This window comes from Scyliorhinus canicula, chromosome 5 (assembly GCF_902713615.1).
Source record: "Scyliorhinus canicula chromosome 5, sScyCan1.1, whole genome shotgun sequence".
In the NCBI taxonomy this organism is placed as follows: Eukaryota; Metazoa; Chordata; class Chondrichthyes; order Carcharhiniformes; family Scyliorhinidae; genus Scyliorhinus; species Scyliorhinus canicula.
The window spans coordinates 128,543,435-128,564,911 of NC_052150.1; the positions used below are offsets into that span (position 1 = coordinate 128,543,435).

At 50.3% G+C, this 21,477-nt stretch overlaps 1 protein-coding gene across 15 annotated transcripts in view; it reads right to left on the reverse strand.

Annotated features, from left to right (window-relative positions):
• invs (inversin) overlaps positions 1-21,477 on the reverse strand; it is a 433,677-nt gene that overhangs the window by 94,290 nt on the left and 317,910 nt on the right. For all 15 annotated transcript variants that reach the window (XM_038797635.1, XM_038797640.1, XM_038797627.1 and 12 more), the window contains one exon: positions 14,204-14,945. In XM_038797635.1, coding sequence (XP_038653563.1) covers positions 14,204-14,945 — 742 coding nt within the window. The remainder of the gene's footprint in view (positions 1-14,203; positions 14,946-21,477) is intronic.

Here is a 21,477-nt window from a genome sequence, read left to right on the forward strand (position 1 = left end):
GACACAGACAACCTTTACAAACGCATGTTTATTACTATTGCACAGACTCATGAGGAAATATATTTAACATTTCCGAATGTGTGTATTTATTTATCATGCCACCCCCTGTTGCTTGTCTTCTCGCAATTAATCCAGCATTCCTTCTCCAACTCAGCTTTAATCTCTACACCAACCTCCAGCACAACACGAACATCCTTCTTTACCAGCCTCGTACTTGCAAACTTACAACACAGTCAGTGCCCTGCTTCTGCTGCCGGAATGCCAACTGTTTCAGCATGAAATACATTGCTGCAGCAAGATTTTTGCATGCGTTTGCCTAATGGTTAATTAATGAACGAACATATAACAAACACAAGGATCCCAGATGTGGTAACAAACAGCATGTAGTTGCCAATCAATTCATTATATTCATTTTGGAGCATGAGGCTGCTCCATGAATTGTCGCTCTCCCTGTTCACTGTACCTCTGTCTCCAGACTGCTGGACAACGTGTGCTTGCTCCACCTCTTGGTCACTGAGTCACACTTTGTGGAAAAGAAGCATAAGCAGTTCGCAAGCTGTGGTTTGCCCACTTCTGGCATATGAAAATCTATTGCTCCACTTGTGTTGTCAAATGTAATACCTTCACCCTGGCCCATTCCTCTTGAATGAAATTCACCTCATTAAACAATCCTTGCAGCTCAAATTATGTAAAATAATCAGTGCTGTGTATTTGTCAAATGTAGCTTCAGAGAAATGGCTACAGAGCTCTGCATGTTCTAGCATCACCAATTCATGTGTCACATTTTTGAAGGGTCCACAGTCAACACAAACCTAGCATAAGGGGATCTGCCAAAATCCTTTTATAAAGGGGCAGCACGGTAGCACTGCTGCCTCACAGCCCAGGGAATCAGGTTCAGTTCTGGCCTTGGGTGTCTCTGTGTGGAGTTTGCACTCTCTCCCCCTGTCTGTGTGGGTTTCCTCCGGGTGCTCCAGTTTCCTACCACAAGTTCCGAAAGATGTGGGGCAGGATTCTCCGGTATCCGGTGAGCAGGCTGTACCGGCGCCAAACAGTGGCGTGAACCACTCCGGCGTTGGGCCTCCCGGAAGGTGCGGAATCCTCTGCACCTTTGGGGGCTAGGCTGGTGCTGGAATGATTGGCACCGTGCCAACCGGCGCCGAAGGGCCTCCGCCGGCCGGCACGAGTTGCCGCATATGCAGGAGCACCAGCGTGTTCCCAGAACCACTGGCGTGATCCCTGCGCATGCGTAGGGGGTTTCTTCCCCGCGTCGGCCATGGCGGAGCCTCACACAGGCCGGCTCGGAGGGAAAGAGTCGGGGGGGGGGAGTCGGAGAATCCCGCCTGTGTTGTTAGGTGGATTGCCCATGTTAAATTCACCCTTTGTGTACCCAAACAGGCGCCGGAGTGTGGTGACTAGGGGCTTTTCACAGTAACTTCATTGCAGTGTGTTAATGCAAGCCTACTTGTGACACTAATAAAGATTATTATGGAAAAGTAACATGAAAAATCTTTTCAATTCTTTTGGCCACCTTTGGTGTCCAATAAATTTGCCACTTGTCACATGTGGTGAATTGATCAGACATGCGGCATATTGATGCTGTTTATTTTTACAGCCACACAACACCGAGTACCATTAAAATTGCAGCGATGGCTAAGAGTGTGGGTGTCACAAGCTAGACTGCTATTTGTCATCCATCCCTAATTGAGCAAGGAAAAGTTAAAACACGTTGCTGTCAGACAGGAATCACATATCCGTCAGACATCAACGATGTTCATCAGAATATAGCTCAGCTGTCGGGTTTCCAGTGACCAGGAAGCTGAAAGGTCACTTACTCAACAAAACACTAAAAGTAGTCCGTAGTTTGATACATTCTCCATTTCTGTTCTCACTGGATGTCTCTGAAGAACTGCATTTAAATCTGTGGGACCACTCTGCTATAAATGCACGGTCAGCCATTGGAAAGACAGCAATCTAATTGCTCTCAGTTTCTCGGGGAGTCTAGTGACACAGGGGACACATACCGATTTTGTTCAGCTGGTAGTTCACAGTTTTTAAAAAAATGGTTATTGGTTTTTATATTTTCATGTCACACATTCCAGTTCGTACTTTAAATTTACAAGTTTCATCACTGCGCATAGTATTGAGATAAGCAACCAAAGAAAAATTATAAATTACAAATGAGAGAGATAAGCCAAAGAAGAACAAGTGGAAAAAAACAAAAACAATATAAACAAAGCAGGATCATTATACAAATTTACATGTTGTCCTCCATCCCCACTGCGGCAGTCGGCCCCCTTTGGCCTCTCCGACTTAGTTGGGCTGCCCAGTGTTGGCCCTAGCTCGTCTTGCCCAGCATATTGCTGCTCCCTTTGCCTTTTCCTGCTTGCCTTCAGGCCTATCACCTGCTGCAATGCCGCTTGTGTCCAGCTGTCTTTTTAATGGGCTTTTGCACTCCCCCCACCTCTCCCGTTCCCTTCCTCCCTCCCTTCCCTTTGCCATCGGTGGCTCGGCTGTGCCTACCCCCCCCCCCCCCCCCCTTCCCCCTTCTCTACTGGTTGCTGGCTACAAAAAAGTCTTGGAACAAGTTGGTGAATGGCTTCCACGTCTTGTGGAAGCCCTCTTCGTCCCAAGGATGGCAAATTTTGTCTTCTCCAGTTGATGGAATTCCGACTCATTGGACAGCCAATCTGCAGCTTTAGGTGGTGCTGCCGATCGTCAGCGGAGCAAGATTCTTCAACGGGCGTTTAGGAAGACAAAGGCTAGAGAACGACCTTCCCTCCCCATAGAGTGTTCTGGCTGATCTGAAGCTCCGAAAACCGTCACGTTTGGGCATGGCTCCACTCTCACCCCCACAACCTTGGACATTGCCTCAAAGAAGGTCGTTCAGAACCCGACAAGTCTGGGGCAGGCCCAAACCATGTGGGTGTGTTTGGCTGGGCCTCCTGTGTATTTGGAGGTGAAGTTAGCCCTGTTAATGCTTCTATCCAGAGTCCTCCTCCTGCCCATCCCCAGTTTGTCGTCCTATTTTTCCCTTGTCTCGTCCGGGTGGGGGGGGACCTCTTCTAACAGTCGTCCGTACAAGTCCCCAGCGTCCAACAGTTCCTTAACTAGTGAGTGTCCGGGCGTCCATCATCGTTTCCCTACGGAGGAAGTTCTTGGCCTGAATATTCCTCATATTATTCCCTTTATGTAATTGGAACCTTTCCATGAGTTCCTTCAGAGCTGCTAGTCTGCCGTCTGTGTACATGTCGCTAACCATCTATATCCCCTTGTCTGTCTCCACCTTTTGAAGGTGGCATCCATTGTTGCGGGCGTGTATCTGTGGTTGTTACAAATGGGGGCCATAGTGGACATTTCAGGTAGGCCGAAGTGTTGTCTCATTTGATACCATGTTCGGAGCTTGGCTACCACCACTGCGCTTTTTGAGCGTTTGGTCGGAGGGGATGGGAGTGCGGCTGTGACTAGGGCTCGGACGCTAGTCCCTATGCAGGAACTTTCCTCCATCCTCACCCATTCTGCTCCTGGTTCCTTCACCCGTCCCCTCAGTCTTTCTGATGTGGCCACCCATCAGATTTGGAGGTTTTGGAGGGCCAGGCCTCCCATACTTCTTTTCCTTTGTAGGACCTTTTTTTTTGGATCCTCGGGTTATTCCCCCGTACACAAACGCTGTTTATCTACAGTATTGAAGAAGACCTTGGGGATGGAAATCAGGAGGGATCTGAACAAGAGGAACCTGGACAGTACGTTCATTTTAATCGTCTGCACTCTCCCTGCCAGTGAAAGTGGAAGTGTGTTCCACATCTGCAGGTCCCTTTTAACTTCCTCCACCAGACTCGTCAGGTTCCATTTGTGGACTGCGTCCAGTCCTGCGCAATTTGGATCCCCAGGTGTGTTTGCTTTGGGCTTGACTGAACAGTAGTCCCTCCAGCTCTGTCCCTCTCCCTTGCAGGTTCATCGGGAAGATCTCACTTTAAAAAAAAAAAAAAATTTAGATTACCCAATTATTTTTTCCAATTAAGGGCCAATTTAGCGTGGCCAATCCAGCTACTCTGCACATTTTTGGGTTGTGGGGGCGAAACCAACGCAGACACGGGGAGATGTGCAAACTCCACACGGACAGTGACCCAGAGCCGGAATCAAACCTGGGATCCCAGCGCCGTGAGGCGGTTCTGCTAACCACTAGGCCACCGTGCTGCCCTGGAAGATCTCACTTTTGATAGGTTGAGTTTGTAGCCCAAGAAGACTCTGAACACCTTTAACAGCTTCATGATCCCTTCCTATGTTCCCTTGCAGGTCTGAAGATCCTTAGACATCCGTGGACTGGCCCAATGATCCGACCCTACTGGAGCGGACAGGACTCCTCCAATGACCCGACCCTGGCCTTGACCTGGAAGCAACTGACGCCCAAACTGGAATTTTGCGCAGGACTCTACCCAGCCCTCGTAGCGCCCGACCCACCCTGGCCTGGATCTAGCTGCCGGAAAGCTCGACTCGGCCCCCGACCACGAGACCCGGCCTGACCCAACCCAACCCAGAGAGGCCCACTCAGTGCCCTGACTTACCGGCAGTTGGAGGAAAGAAGAATCTACATGAAGGCCCGATCAGGCCTACTCCAAGGCCCGATTCTAGGAGCGTTCGACCAGACCACCAACCCTGGAACTGAACGCGGGTCCCGGCCCAACCTGACCCAGGAAGCCCCTGCCTGCAATCTAAACCCAGAAGACTCCCAAAATAGCGAAGACCCCATGCGAAGACCTGAACGCCTGGAAAGGTAGACCAGAATTCGCGGATCCCTGGAGCCCGACTGGATCGCAAACATGCCCCCTCCCCCCCCCCTCCCCCACCCACCCCAGCAACCCCAAAATCGCAACCAGCATCCGAACCCTGCCAGATGCAACCACTTACCTTCCACAAGCTCAGACTTCTCCCATTGGATTCCAGGACCATCCAAAAGCAACTGCCGACTGAGGAAGCGAGGGAAATGTGGCAGTCTGCAGGTGACACTAAAACAACGAGGTTTCAAGTCTATCTCCGCTGGCAAATGACCAAGTGATCGAAAACAAGCTGGACGAGCTTATTGCGAGACTTATCTCTCAGAGGGAAGTAAGAGACTGCTGTGTGCTCTGTTTCACGGAGATATGGCTCACCCCTGCTTCACCAGACTGTGTCATACAACTTGAATGCTTCTCAATATACTGGATGCACCGCACGGCGTCATCGGGCAAAGCAAAGGGTGCAAGGGTTTACCTCCTCATCAACTCTTCCTGGTGCTCGGACGTGGCAACCCTGGCGACCTACTGCTCCTCGGACTTGGAATAGCTGACTGTGAAGTGCTGCAACGGGAGTTCACTTCAGCCATCATCACAGCAGTGTACATCCCACCCCAGGCGGAAGTGAAGAAGGCGCCCGACGAATTGTACACCGCTATAAATAACAATGAAACATAACACCCGGAAGCCCCCTCATCATGGCTGGGGGCTTCAACCAGGCCAACCTTAAGAGTGTACTGCCAAAATTCCACCAACACACTCTCGACCAATGCTACACAAAAATCAAGGGCGCCTACTGATCCATCCCCTGACCGCACTTCGGAAAATCGGACCAGAAGACGGTGCTCCTTCTCCCGGCATACAGGCAGAAACTTAAGCAGGAGAATCCGGTTAAGAAGGTCATGCAGTGCTGGTCCGAGGCAACAGAAGAGCTCCTGCGTGACTGCTGGGATTCTATGGACTGGTTCATATTTAAGATCTCAGCGACCAACCTAAAGGTGCATGCCACCACCGTCACAGACTTCATCAGCAAGTGTGTAGAAGACTGCATGCCAAAGAAGGTAGTACATACGTTCCCCAGCCGGGAACCATGGCTTAATCGGGAGATTGACTCCCTACTGAAGACCAGGTCTGAGGTGTTCAAGGCAGGCGACCCTGACCTATACACAAAATCCAGGTACAGCCTCCACAAAGTCATCAGGGATGCCAAGAGACAATATCAGACTAAGCTAGAGTCACAGACTAATGTCACGGACTCTAACGGGCTACAAAGCGAAGCCGAGTGGAATCTCCGGCAGCAGCACACCCCTCCCCGATGAACTCAATCCATTCTATGCTTGGTTCGAGCAGGAAACCATCAAACCATTGCCAATTGCCCCAATAGCCTCAGACACACCCATACCTACCGTCACAGATTCCAAAGTCAGATCAGCCTTCTTGAAAGTGAACCCTCAAAGCGATGGGTCCTGACGGGGGTCCCTGGTCATGCATTCAGATCCTGCACGGACCAGCTGGTGGATGTGTTCTTCAACCTCTCCCTACTCCTTTCCGAGGTTCCCCCTTGCTTCAAGAAGACCAGCATCATACTGGTGAACCAGGCAATGTGCCTCAATAACTACCGTCCGGTGGCCTTGACATCGATCATAATGAAATGCTTCGAGAGGTTGATCATGCAACACATCAACTCCATACTCCCAGAATGCCTTGATCCACTGCAATTCGCATATCACCACAACCAGTCCACAGCAAACGCCATCTACCTGTCCCTACACTCATCTCTGAAGCATCTCGACAACAAGGACTCCTACGTCAGACTCCTATTCATTGACTTCAGCTCCATCTTCAACCCATAATCCCAGCCAAGCTCATATCAAAGCTCCAAAACCTAGGACTTGGCTCCTCAATCTGCAACTGGATCCTTGACTTCTGGACCCAGAGACCACAATCGGTAAGGATAAACGACACCTCCTCCACGATAGTCCTCAATACCGGGACCCCACAAGGCTGTATACTTATCTCCCTGCTATACTCCCTGTACACATACGATTATACACATGACTTTGCGGCAAAATTTGGATCCAACTCCCATCTACAAGTTTGCTGATGACACGACCGTAGTGGGTCGGATCTTGAATGATGAGTCAAATTACAGAAGAGAGATAGAGAACCTGGTGGTGAGGTGTAATGACAACAATCTCTCCCTCAATGCCAGCAAAACTAAGGAACTGGTCATTGACTTCAGGAAGCAAAGTATTGTACATCCCCCTTTCTGCATCAATGGTGCTGAGGTGGAGATGGTTGATAGCTTCAAATTCCTAGGTGTGCACATCACCAACAATCTGTCCTGGTCCACCCACATCTATGCTACGGCCAAGAAAGCAAAACAGTGCCCATACTTTCTCAAGAAACTAAGGAAATTCGGCTTGTCCAAATCGGCTCTTACCAACTTTTACAGATGCATCATAGAAGGCATCATATCTTTATGTATCACAGCCTGGTATAGGAACAGCTCGGCCAAAGACAGAGAGTCATGAACACAGCCTGGTGCATTACGTGAACCCGCCCCCCATCCATTAACTCAGTCTACACGTCCTGCTGCCTTGGGAAAGCGGGCAGCATAATCAAAGACCCTTCCCACCCGGCTTATTCACTCTTCCAACTTCTTCCATCAGGCAGGAGATACAAAAGTCTGAGAACACGCACTAACAGATTCAAAAACAGCTTCTTCCCCGCTGTTACCTGACTCCTGAATAGCCCTCTTATGGACTGATCTGATCTCTTCAGACATCTCCTCTACTGAGTAGTACTGCATGCTTCACCTGATGCCTGTGTCTATGTATTTACATTGTGTATTTATGTATGTCCTATGTTTTTTTTCATGTATGGAATGATCTGTCTGGACTGTTTGCAGAACAATACCTTTCACTGCACCTTGGTACATGTGACAATAAACAAATCCAAATCCATACTGGCTTGGGGGTCCGTGACGTAGAGGAGCAGGTCATTCGCACAGAGTGAAACTCTATGCTCTCTGTTCCCCCTCTGGATACGTCTCCAGCCTTTTGCCGCTCTGAGGGTTATCACCAGGGGCTCGATTGCCAGGGTGAGCAGTAGCGGTGATAGTGGGCATCTCTGAATCATGCCTCTGTGCACCTGGAAGTACTTAGAGCTGGTGGTGTTAGTCCAGACACTCGCCATGGGTGCGCTGTACAGTAGTTTCAATCAGGAGGTGAACCTTGATTCAAGCCCAAACTGCTCCAGTTACTCTATGAGATACTTAAACTCAACACTGTCAAAGGCCTTTTCTGTGTTCAAGGGGGATGATCACTTCTGGTGTTCTCTCCCCAGATGGGGTCATTGTCACGTTCAGCGGCGCCTGATGTTCGATGTTAGCTGCCTGCCCTCAGTCAGGTCTTTGTCTTTTTTGGGTATCAGTGATATTGAGGCTTGCGCCAGTATTGGAGGCAAGCCGCTCCTTACCAATGAGTGTGTGAACATCTCCCGCAGGCGTAGGGCCACTACTGGCGTGAATCTTTTGTAAAAGTCCGCTGGGAATCCATCTGGCCCCAGCAACTTCCCCATTTGCATCAAATTGATACTCTCCATAACTTCCCCCAACCGTAATGGTGCTTCCAGGCCCTGTCTCCCATCTTCCCCCAAGACTCACATGTCCAGTCCATCAAGGAGCTGCTTCATCTTAGAGTCCACTCGGGGGGGCTCGGAGGTGTACGCCATCTGGTAGAAGTCCTCAAAGACCTCGATGATCTTTTCCAGTTCGGCTACTAGCCCGTCTTTGTTGTCCGTAACCTGTGCTATTTCCCTAGTGGCTGCCTGCTTTCTCAGCTGGTGAGCTAGCAGGCTTTGTCCCCATGTTCCTAGAAGGTCCCCCTTGCCTGGCAGAGCTGGTGCACTGCGCTCCTGGTAGAGAGCAGGTCAAAGTTCATTTGTAGCCTTTCCCTCTCTGCCAGAAGCTCTACGGTTGGGGCTGTGGAGTACCGCCAGTCCACCTCCAGTATGGAGTTAACCAGTTGTTGCCTAATCACCCTCCCCTTCCTGTCTCTGCGCGCTTTGTACACAATAGTCTCTCCTCTAATCACAGCCTTCAGCGCGTCCCAGAACGTGACATCCCAATTCCCGTTATTGGTAACATACCTGTCCATGGCATGTGATATAGTTTTGCTAAATGCCTTATCGGCAAGGAGGGCCATGTCCATCCTACATGGGGAGGTGTTGGGCACGACTGATGTCCAACCTCACATCCATGTAGTGTGAAACGTGGCTGGAGGTTACGATTGTGGAGTATTCTGCTCTTACTACCCCTGGAAGCACCGCTTTCCCCACTACGAAGACGATGATCCTGGTGTAGACCCTGTGTACCTGGGAGAAGAAGCAGAACATCATTTCCCATGGGTGTGTGAACCTCCATGGGTCCACTGCCCTCTTTTCCATGAATGTGCCTAGTTCCTTCGTCATATTAGATTTTATCCCCGATTTGGGGTTTGATCTGCCTGTTTCCTGGGTCCTGGACGGAGTTAAAGTCCTCCCACATGATAAGTCGGTGTGTGTCTATGTCGGGGATTTCTGCCATGGTCTTCTTTATGAATTCCGTAACGTTCCAGTTGGAAGCATACACATTAACAAGGACCAATAGTGACCCTTCCAGGACACCACTGACCATGACGTATCATTCCCCCTGGGTCTGTAATCATCTTCATCGCTGTAAACACCATTCTCTTATTGAGCAGCATGGCCAGCCCCCGCAGCTATCATCCCGTAGCATGAACCAACCCAGCACTTTCTTAACAGCAGTTGATTTCTCTCCATCAGGTGCATCTCTTGGAGGAAGACTAGGGGATTTTCACAGTAACTTCACTGCAGTGTTAATGTGAGCCTACTTGTGACAACAATAAGGATTACTATGTCGGCCTTCATACTTTTCAGTTGAGCACAGACTCTGGATCTTTTCACTGGGCAGTTCAGTCCCCTGACGTTCCAGGTGACAATTCGGATGGGGGGGTTTCTGTCCTCCCCTCCTGTGGGATCAACTATACTTACCTTGTGGACGTGCCCCTGCACTCTTGGGGTTTCCCTTTGCTAGGGGCCATCCAAAGTGGCTGTTTGCGGTGCCTTTTTGTTTCTTGCTGCCATGTGCGTTCTGTCGTAGCCATCCTAGAGCCCCCCCCCCCCCCCCGTCCCTCTGTTTTCCTGCTGAATCTGTTTCCCACCCTCTTTCCCCCCTCGCCCCTGAGTGTCCCCTCCGTTTACCCCACTTAATACCCCCTAGTTTGTAGTGTTCGCTCCCCGTCGCCAGGCACCCTCCCCCGATGGGAGATGTGCGTGGCTCCTCCCCCTCGCCTGTACTTCCTGCTGTACCTCTCCCGACCGCTGCGTCTGTTCCCTCTTCCTCCTCCTCACACCCTCATGCGTCCTGCTGCTCTTGCCTCCTCCTTTCTGATACTCAACTCCAGCGTTCAAAATGAGGCCCATACAAACAGTTTCTCAATGTCACAGGGTGTTAGGGTGTCTGGTTCATGACTGGTTCTGCTGCTCTCTTCTCAGCCCGTGTTTGCAAACAAATTTGTGTGTGTCCACCGGTGCAGTAAAGTTATGTTCTCTGCCCTGGAAGATGACCCAGAGCTTGGCTGGGTACAGCATTCCGAACTTCACACTGCTCTTATAGAGGGCTGCCTTGGCTTTGTTGAATTCTACCTGGTTCTTGGCCAGTTCTGCCCCAATGTCCTGATCAACCCTAATCGATTGACCCTCCCAGTTGCCGGACCTTGTCTGACCCAGTTCAGGATTATTTCCCGGTCCTGGTACCGGTGCAGCTTCATGATGATGACCCTTGGTTGTACCCCAGCCTTGGGCTTTGGCCGGAGTGACCCGTCGGCTCTGTCTACTTCTGACGGCTGGGGGAAGCTGTCTCTTCCCACCAGGTTACCCAACATTTGGGCCACATATTCGGTGGGGTTCCTGCCCTCGATTCTCTCCAGAAGGCCCACTATGCGGAGGTTCTGGTGCCACGATTGATTTTCCTGATCCTCCACCTTTCTCCTTAGTGTCACTTGTGTTGTCACCAACCTTGCCATCTCCATCCCTAATGCGGTGATCCAGTCACTCTGGTCTCTCGAGGCCTTCTCTAGCTCCTTTATTATTCTGTCCTGGATCTCCAGCCACCTTTCCCATAGCTGCCTGCAGGTTGATCACGCCTCTGCCAGTGTGACCTTTGCCATCATCTCCACCTTAATGGCCTCCTTGAGTTCCTGTGTAAGGAACTCCCTTCATCCTTTCGTCCAGGGAAAGGGGGGGGGGGGGTCTGTGTGCAGTCTGGTGGTCTGTCTCGTTCAGGTGCGGCCAGGGACTCGCCGCTCCCCGTGCTTGCCATCACCTCATTCCTTCTCTCCAGGCCTTAGCTGTCTTTTCTGTCCTTTCGGCCCCTGGAGCTGCTGCGCTTGGCATGTTTTGTCCTGATGGTGTTGGAGGAGGGTGAGGGGTTTCTCCTCCAGGTTTTAGCGGGCTATTTTGGACACATCCCTGCCACTGGAAGTCGCCTAGTGTTCATAGTCAAGTTGTGTGAGTGACAGACATGACTGCACAGTTAGCAAAGCTACCAAAATGCTCATGAGTGAGAGTGTTTCAATTACTATGAACCAAAGTCTACATTTTTCATTAATTTAGCAATTTTAAGTAAACATTATTCCTCGAGTTAAAAGTAAATTTTAATTCCAGCATTAAAACAGGGGTACAGAAGCTCTCTGAGAGAACTGCAACTGCTTAATTAAGTAACTAGGTTAAATTGGTTTTCAGTAGATTAAATTATTTGTTACCAGGGAACATAAAAAGAGGCCTTTTACAGTGTTGCCTTGACTGCACTGAGTGCTGCGTTGGGTGCACAAGGTGCAAATGTGACAGCTTGGTGAGAGTTAGCTGAATAGAGGCAGGAGGTGTTCCTTTCTTGTTCCTCCATTTTCAGCCTCCAGTAGTTGGCTCTTACTTCAGTACAGGAGAAGTTGGTTGGAGAGCAACTGCTAAGTTATTCCACTTATTCTAATTGTACTCTTTCATTTTTAAGTTACAGTTTGGCAGATCGGCTCCGCCAAGTGAAATGTTAAGGATGCACCATGTGTCCTAGATGAACACATCTGCAGAAAGGGTGGCTGGCTGCAGAAGCTAGAGCTCTGGGTCTCAGTGCTTGAGCAATGGCTGGTGTCACTGTATTGCATCTGCAAGGTAGGGAACTACGTGGATATCACATTCAGGGAGGTGGTCGCATCACAGGTTAGGAGCATGTAGGCAGAGGGGGAATGGGTGACTGAATAGGAACATAATATTCAACATCTAGGAAGGATAGGCAAAAAAGAAATGGAAATGGGGGTGTTGTGCTGATAATAAGGAATGGGATCATTACATCAATAAGGGAGGATCTCAGCTCAGAAGAAGAAAATCTGCAATCTGTTTGGATGAAGCTAAGAAACATGGGGCAGCAAACATTGGTAGTTGTTGTTCATAGGCCAGCAAACAGTAGTGGTAGTTTGGGGGATGGTATTGATCATGAGATTAGAGAAACCTGTAGCTGGGTAATACAGTTATCATGGGTAACTTCAATCTGCATATAGACTGGGTAAATCTAATGAGCACTAATTCTGTGGAGGACGGGTTTCTCAAGTGCGTTAGGGATGACTTTGAGAGCAGTATGCTAAGGAACACACTGGAGATCAGGGGCGAAATTCTCCGACCCCCGGCAGGGTCGGAGAATCGCCTGGGGCCGCCGAAAATCCCGCCCCCGCCGTGTCAGAGATTCTCCGCCACCCGGGAAGTGGCGGTGGCGGGAATCTCGCCACTCCGATCGGAGAGGCCCCTGCGGTGATTCTCCGGCCCGGATGGGCCGAAGTCCCGCCGCTGGGAGGCCTCTCCCGCTGCCGAGGTTTGAACCACCTCTGGAACGGCGGGATCAGTGGCGCGAGCGGGCCCCGGGGTCCTGGGGGGGGGGGGGGGGGGGGGGGGTTGGAACCCCGGGGGGTGCCCCCACGGTGGCCTGGGCCGCGATCGGGGCCCCCGCTCAGACTCCGGGCCAGTGCCCTGGATGCACTATTTCTCCTCCGCGGCCGCCACGGCCTTCGCCATGGCGGAAGCGGAAGAGAACCCCACATCGCGCATGCGCCGACCGACGAAAGCCTTTCGGCCAGCCCCGCTGCCGGGGGCGCCGGTTTTTTGCGCCAGTCTTCTGGTGCCAACCGCTCCGGCGCGGGGCTGGCCCCCAAAGGTGGGAAGAATTCTCTACCTTTGGGGAGGCCCTACCCGAGTGGTTGGCGCCACTCCCCTACGCCGGGACCCTCCGTCACGCCGGGTAGGGGAGAATCCCGCCCCTGGTTATTTCCGATCTCATATTGTGTAACGAGAAAGGACTGATTAACAATCTTGTTGTAAAAGAACCTTGAGGGATGAGTAACCAAAATATGAGAGAATTTTACATTTTGTTTGTAAATGAGGTAGTTCAATCTGTAGCCAGGATGTTAACTTTGAACAAAGTGAAAATATGGTGGTATGAGGGGCAAATTGGCTGAGGTGGATTGGGAAAATACATTAAAATATATGATGGTACATAGTCAATGGATAGATTTAACGAATTATTGTACAGTTTGCAGCAACTATACATTCCTTTAAGTCTCAAAAATCTGAAAAGAAAAGTCAGTCAACTGTGATTAACAAAGGAAGTTAAGGATTGTCTAAGATTAAAGAAGGAGACCTATTAGGATTGGGAGTGTTTTAGAATGCATGCCAATATACCCCTAGTACCTCCAATTTACAATTCTCGGCCTTTTGGTTTAAAGTCTTTGCCTCACCCCTCCTTATCCATGTTCTCCAGTCCGACAGCCCGTTCCACATGAACTCTCCATTCCTGTGACTTGGGCCTCTTGTGCATTCCCTTTTCTCCTTATTTCATGATAAAGGGGCGGCATGATGGCACAGTGGTTAGCACTGCTGCCTCACAGTGCCAGGAACCCGAGTTCAATTCGGCCTGGGTCACTGTCTGTGTGGGGTTTGAACTTACTCCCAGTGTCTGTGTGGGTTTCTTCCAGGTGCTCCAGTTTCCTTCCAGTCTAAAGATGGGGGATTGGCCATGATAAACTGCCCCTTAGTGTCCAGGGATGTGCAGGTTAAATTATGGGATTACGAAGATAGGGCAGGGTGGATGGGGGAGTGGACATGGGTGGAGTGCTCTTCTTGAAGGGTCAGTGCCTACTTGGATGGGCTGAATGGCCTCCTTCTGCACTGTAGGGATTCTATGATTGGTACACATGCCCTCAGTTGTCTAGACCAGTCAGGAATTCCCCACATTTTGGATGTCAAAGGTATTATATGAATACAAGCTGTTGGTTACAGAACAGACAGATGCAGTACAACATAGTAGCCTAATATTAAAGGGCTCCTACCTTTTCCACGCCCTCTGAATAACTGTCGCTGCCCTATTCTTCTTCCGAAAAAGCTCTTTTCGCAATCTCTCCTTTTCCACTATTTGTACTCTGATTTCCAAAGGAATAAGTAGAATATTGGAGCTCTGATGATTCAGCGTGGTGCATAAACCCTTTTCGGTGTTAAGAGATTGCAAAGTAGCAGTCTTGTCTGGAGATGCATTTTCAATAGTATTGTGGTTATTTCCACCGGCTGGAATTGTTGATGTGAAACCATCACTTTTGAGTTTTGGGGAGGCAGGAGGATGCAAGACAGAAGTGATTATATCAGAGCACTGGGTACCACTTTGCACCCTATGACCAGCATTATCAGTACCGTTTACAACCACAGGTTTGGCGCTTCCAGGTCGGCTTGAACCAGCAGGAGAGAATCTCCCGCACTTTACTCCTGCCCCATGTTCTTCATATTGGTGGGAAGGCTCAGATCGTATTTTTTGATGTCTGCTACAAACTAACAAAGATGGACTCTGTTGTTTCACCAGCTTTTTTGTTGTACTGGCTGATTTAAAGCTAGGAGGTTTCAATTTACTACCATTGAGTGTGTTGATGCTTGCAGGGACTTTTCTTTCACTCTCAGTGTCAGCATCTTCTCTTTCTGAAGGGGTGAGCTGTTTGGAAGGATGTAGCCCATCAGGGATGCTTCCTTCGTTGTATTGCTGGTGACCACTGACGTGAATGCTCTTTGTGCCTTTTCTGATAAGTTCTGGAATGGTGAAAAAATTCTACAAGTTATTTTTATATTATACAGCAGTGAAAATATTGAATAATAATTATCTTTATTGTCACGAGTAGGATTGCAGACTCCGCACAGACAGTGACCCAAGCTGGGACCCTGGCGCTGTGAAGTAACAGGGCTAACCACTACTCAAAAGGGGTAGGGACAGAGCTGAAGGGGCTCCCGTTCAAAATGGCCCAGAACAGATTCCGTTACCTGGGGATCCAGATAGCCAGAAACTGGACACAGATCCACAAGTGGAACCTGACCAGCCTGGTGGAGGAAGTAAGAAAAGACCTTCAACGATGGGGCTCACTCCCACTCTCCCTGGCGGGAAGAGTGCGGACGATCAAGATGAACGTACTGCCAAGGTTCCTCTTCCTGTTTAGATCCATCCCGATCTTCATCCCCAAGGCCTTTTTCCAAAACATAGACAGGCTAATCATGGCGTTTGTGTGGGGGGGGGGCAAGAACCTGAGAATTCCCAAACCGACACTGCAAAGAGAGAAAGTCAGAGGGGGCCTGGCTCTGCCGAACCTACAATACAACCACTGGGCAGCAACGGCAGAAAAAGTGAGGGGATAGGTACAAGAACCCGACACGGATTGGGTACAAATTGAGGAGGCATCCTGTAAAGGAACAACCCTCCGGGCCGAACTGATGAGGAAGTGGAAATTGGCAAGAGGACAGGAATTGAGGCACCTTCAAATAAAGCACTTCCTCCGCAAAGAGACAGTAGGATACCGCGGGGCCCCAGAAACCACACTTCTAGAGGACTGAATGGCATAAGCAGCGAAAAGGAGGGGCTATGTGGGAAAATATATGGACAGTTACTGGACAGAGCCCAAACACCACTGGATGGGACCAGACCAGACAAAAATGGGAGGAGGAACTGTGAACAGAGGTAGGATGGGGACTCTGGAGCGAAGCACTGAGCAGGGTGAGCTCCACCTCCTCCTGCACAAGGCTAAGCCTAATGCAGCTCAAAGTGGTGCACAAAGCGCCCCTGACCAGAACCCAAATGAGCAGGTTCTTCCCGGAGGTGGAGGTCAAATGTGAATTGCGCCAGAGGTTCCCGGCAAACCACACCTACATGTTTTGGGCTTGTCCCAAGCTTGCTGGGTTCTGGACAGCCGTCTCCGAGGCAATGTCCAAGGTTGTGGGGGTGAGGGTGAAGCCATGCCCAATAGTGGCAATGTTCGGGGTATCGGAGCAGCCAGAGTTACACATGGGGAAGAGGGCCAACGCCTTTGCTTTTGCTTCCCTAATCGCACGCCGGAGAATCCTGCTCGGCTGGCGACCGGCAGCACCACCCAAAGCTGCAGACTGGCTCACTGACCTCTCGGAATTTGGAGAAGATTAAGTACGCCATCCAAGGGTCAGAGGAAGGCTTCCTGGATACTTGGGGGCAGTTCATCGGCCTGTTCCAAAACCTGTTTGAGGCAGCAACGAGGAGTAAGCCAGGAAAAAAAAAAAATGAAGAACCAAAGGGCTGCGCAACCCTGGGGTCAGGGTGGGGGGGGGGGGGGGGACCTGGGAGAGGGGGGGGGGGGGGGGGTGGACACACACATTATATGGCAAAAGAGCTTATGGTGCAAGGCCAAAGGGAGTGGTAATGCGACAAGTAAAATTCTTTATTTATCTATGATGGTTCATTAATGGTTGTTAAGACAATAAGACATCAGAACAGAAGTAGGCCATTCAGTCCATCAAGTGAGGCATGGAAGTGACGAATAAGGGCAGTGAATCTAATGTATAGGTAGTTAGCGTTTAGGGATGGGGTGGAGTTGGTTATGTTATTGTAGGGTTTTTGTGTGTGTTGGATCTCTCTGTTTAAAATGTTAAAATTATAAATGCCTCAATAAAATATTTTTGAAAAAAATAGTCTGTTCCACCATTCAATGAGATAATGGCTCATCTCATGTGATAATCCTGAACTCTACCTTTCCCACCTTATCCCATAATCCTCGATTCCCTCACTGATTAAAAACCTACCTCAGCCTTGAACATATTTAATGGCCCAGCCTCTGCAGCAAAGAATTCCACAGATTCACTATTCTCCGAGAGAAGAAATTTCTCCTCAGCTCGGTCTTAAATGGGCAATCACTTACTCTGAGATTATGTCTTCAGGCCCTAGACTGTCACAAAAGAGGTACAATCTCTCAGCATCTGCCTTGTCAAGCCCTTGAGAATCCTATATGTCTCAATAAGATCACCTATCATTCTTTTAAACTCCAATGAGTACAGGCCCAACTTACTCAACTTCTCCTCATAATAAAATCCCTGCACAGCCAGGATCAACCGAGTGAACCTTTTTTGGACTGCCTCCAATGCCAATATATCTTTCCTTAGATAAGGGGATAACAGTATTCCAGGTGTTGTCTGATTAGTGCCTTGTATAGTTGTAGCAGGGGGCAGCACGGTGGCGCAGTGGTTAGCATTGCTAACTCACGGCGCCGAGGTCCCAGGTTCGATCCTGGCTCTGGGTCACTGTCCGTGTAGTGTTTGCACATTCTCCCTGTGTTTGCGTGGGTTTCGCCCCCACAACACAAAGATGTGCAGGGTAGGTGGATTGGCAATGCTAAATTGCTCCTTAATTGGAAAAAATGAACTGGGTACTCTAAATTTATAGAAAATGCTTTTTAAAAAAAAGTATAGTTGTAGCAGGACTTCCCTATTTTTATACTCCATTTCAATTTGCCTTTCCAATTATCTGAACTTACATGCTAGCTTTTTGTGATTTATGCATGAGGACTCACAAATCCCTCTGTGTTGCAACTTTCTGTAGTCTCTCTCCATTAAAATGATATTCAGCTCCTTTATTTTTCCTACCAAAGTGCGTAACTTCACATTTTCCTACATTATGGGCGCAATTTAACAGAAAGGTTTCTAAGTGTGGTAGCTAGCCGGAACCAGTCATACAGCACAGAAAATGCCCTTCGGTCCAACGTGTCTGCCCTGGTCAAAAACAAACACCTAACCATTCTAATCCCATTTTCCAGAACTTGGCCCATGCCTTGTATGCCCTGGGATCGCAAGTGCACATCTAAATACTTCTTAAATGTTATGAGGGTCTCTGCGTCCACCATCCTTTCAGGCAGAAAGTTCCAGACTCTCACCACCCTCTGGGTAAAAAGGCTTCCCCTCAAATCCCCTCTAAACCTCCTACCCCGTGCCTTAAACTATGTACCCCTCTACCAAGAGGAAAAGACTACTCTAGCTAGGCCCTTCATAATTTGGTAACATCTTGGTAAATCTCTGCACCCTTTCCAGTGCTATCACATCCCTCCTCTAATGTGGATTCCAGAACTGCACACAATATTCTAGCAGTGGCCTAACTAACATTTTATACTGCTCCAGCATAACCTCCCTGCTTCTAAACTCTATGCCTCAGCTAATAAAGGAAAGTACACCATCTGCCTTCTTAACCACTGTATCCACCTCCTCTGCTACGTTAAAGGACCAGTGTACATGCACACGGAGGTCCTCCGATCCTCGGTGCTTCCCAGGGTCCTGCTGTTCATCATGTATTCCCTTGCTTTGTTTGTCCTGCCCAAGTACATCACCTCACTCTTATCTGGATTGAATTCCATTTGCCACTGATCAGTCCATCTCACCAGCTAATCATATATTCTCCTGTAATCAAAGGCTATCCTCACTATTTACCATCCCACCAATTGCTGCGAGCTTCCCGACGCTCAGCCCGGTGAGGCGGTCACCACGATAAAATGTTAATTGGTCCACTTAATGAGGCCCCACGGGCTTGTAGCCGCAAATCATCGTCCCGCCGGTTGCTTCGCCAGAACCGCGCTCACCAGCCCCCAGCTAACAAGGGAGGGGAGATCCCGCACAGTCAACCCACTCAGCTCACAGCCATGCTGCCGAGACGACGAGTACCATGATTTAGGGATGCAGACCTGGGCAGACTACTCAAAGCGGTCGAGGCTAGACGGGATGCTCCATTCCACTGAGCGTCTCGGGGGGACAACCACAGGGCAGCCAGTGTCGCCTGGGAAGAAGCGGCAGTGGCAGTCAGCTTGGGGAGCGCGACCAGGGGGACCGGCATCAGGTGCCGGCAAAAGTCAAAGATCTCCACCGGGCTGCTGGCGTGAGTTTCACTGGACGCCTGACTCACAACCGGCGGGAGAGGGCCCAGACGGGCGGCAGGGTGTCAGACATAAGAGTCCTCATCCACTATGAGTAACAAGCCCTGGAGGTCGCGAGAGTGGCCAAGGACAGGGCAATGACCACCGTAGAGGTCGGTGCATGACGCAGAGGGGAGGGTCCACTGGCCCCCACCCAGATGTCCTGTTAAACGTGAGTTGTTAATGTCGTACAGGCTGACTCATCCCTCCCACTGACCACATGTCCATTCTCCCACAGGACCTGAAGATGACAGCGCCGGTCCATCCCCCCCCCCCGACCCTCGCCACACCCCAATAGAAGACCTCGGAGGAGAGCTCCGAGGTTGCCACCATTTTCGTGGCATTCTATCATCCCCATCCTCCACCAGCGAAGTGACACACCTTGGTGGGGGACAGCAGTGGACAGGCTTCTGGGGTACATTCTGGTGAGCACCACACAGCTGTTGATGCACATTAGGTGTAGGTAGGAACACCCAGGCAAGAGAGCAGGCAGACATCTGCTGGATCCCAGGACCCAGCTGGGTCCCAGATGCTGAGCCTGGAGCTGATATTCAGATGGGGATGTCAGCGACACTCCAGCAGACCCATAGCCGATTGGAGGACTCCAAGAGGCTACGGGTGCAGGAGAATGCACTGGCAAAGCGTGGCACCGAGGTCAACACTGACAGGATGGTGATCGCAGGGAAAGTCTGCTACGCAACAGCGGCAGCATGAGTGGATGTTTCCAAGGCATGGCTCTGTCGGTGACAGCCATGACTGAATGCCTCGACAGCATGTCCCAGTCGCTGGAGGAAGTCACCCAGTACCACTTGGATCTTGATGAGGCGCTGTGGAACATGTCCCATTCCCAGATGGGCATAGCCGAGGCACTGCGGAGCATGTCCTAGTATCAGGTGGGCATTGCCGAGGCACTGCAGAGTAGAGCCCGGTCGCTGGGGTAAGTGGGGGGCCGCCAGGGCTGGCACAGCCAGATGACACAGGCAGGGCACGATCCAGCTGCCCCTCCGTCCCGAGGTGAACCCCAGGGCCCTATGCACACCGACCAGGAGGAGGGGGGGCACAGAATGTCAACCCGGAGCCATCCTATGCAACGACAAAAACAGCCACCAGCTCCCTCGTGTTTCATCCCGCAGACAATGACACGTCTTGCAGTCAGTGCCCGGTACAGAGCAGCATGGCAGGGCATGTGCCGCCAGCATTGTGCTGGGCTCCCTGTCCCCAGAGGATGCCCACCAGGGGCATTGAACGCTGGGATGCGGTAAGAAGCAGGCTGCCTCCACCTTTGATGTACATCCTGGGGACACACCTAGGTTAGAGCACGGAAGGCTAGGCCTGAGTGGGCACTGGCAGTGGGGATCATGGAGGGGTGGGGAGAGTGAGGCAGTTGGGGACACTTATGTAAAACATTAAGATCTGTTGACCTTGACCAATATGATGCCTCTGGCACTTTCTTCCGCCATGAAGGCCGAGCACCAGTCCCATGCCTCAGCCGCACCTCCCTCGACATCGAGGTCCTGGACTCCTCCACGGACACACCATGTGTAGGTAATGGGTGTGAGAGAGCACTCAGCAGATAGGTAAGGGTCAGACTATGACATTAAATGAGGACAACCAGCGCTCAGCTCTCAGGATTTGGATTTGTTTATATTGTCATGTGTACCAAGGTACAGTGAAAAGTATTGTTCTGCGTAGTCCAGACAGATCGTGCCATACATGAAAACAAAATAGGGCATACATAAATACGCAATGTATACATAGACACAGGCATCGGGTGAGGCATAGAGGAGTGTAGTACTACCCAGTAGAGAAGATATGTGAAGAGGTCATATCAGTCCATAAAGGCAGCATGGTGGCGCAGTGATTAGCACTGCTGCCTCAGGGCGCTGAGGTCCCAGGTTCGATCCTGGCTCTGCGTCACTGTCTGTGTGGAGTTATACATTCTCCCCGTGTTTGCGTGGGTTTTGCCTCCACAACCCAAAGATGTGCAGGGTAGGTGGATTGGCCACGCTAAATTGCCCCTTATTTGGAAAAAATGAATTGGGTACTCTAAATTTATTTTTAAAAAGATGATCAGTCCATAAGAGGGCTATTCAGGAGTCTGATAACAGCGGGGAAGAAACTGTTTTTGAATCTGGTAGTGTGTGTTCTCAGACTTTTGTATCTCCTGCCCGATAGAAGAAGTTGGAAGAGTGAATAATCCATATGGGAGCGTCTTTGATTATGCTGCTCGCTTTCCCAAGGCAGCGGGAGGTGTAGACAGAGTCAATGGATGGGAGGCGGGTTCGTGTGATTGACTGGGCTGTGTTCACGACTCTCTGGAGTTTCTTATGGTCTTGGGCTGAGCAGTTGCCATACCAGGCTGTGATACAACCAGA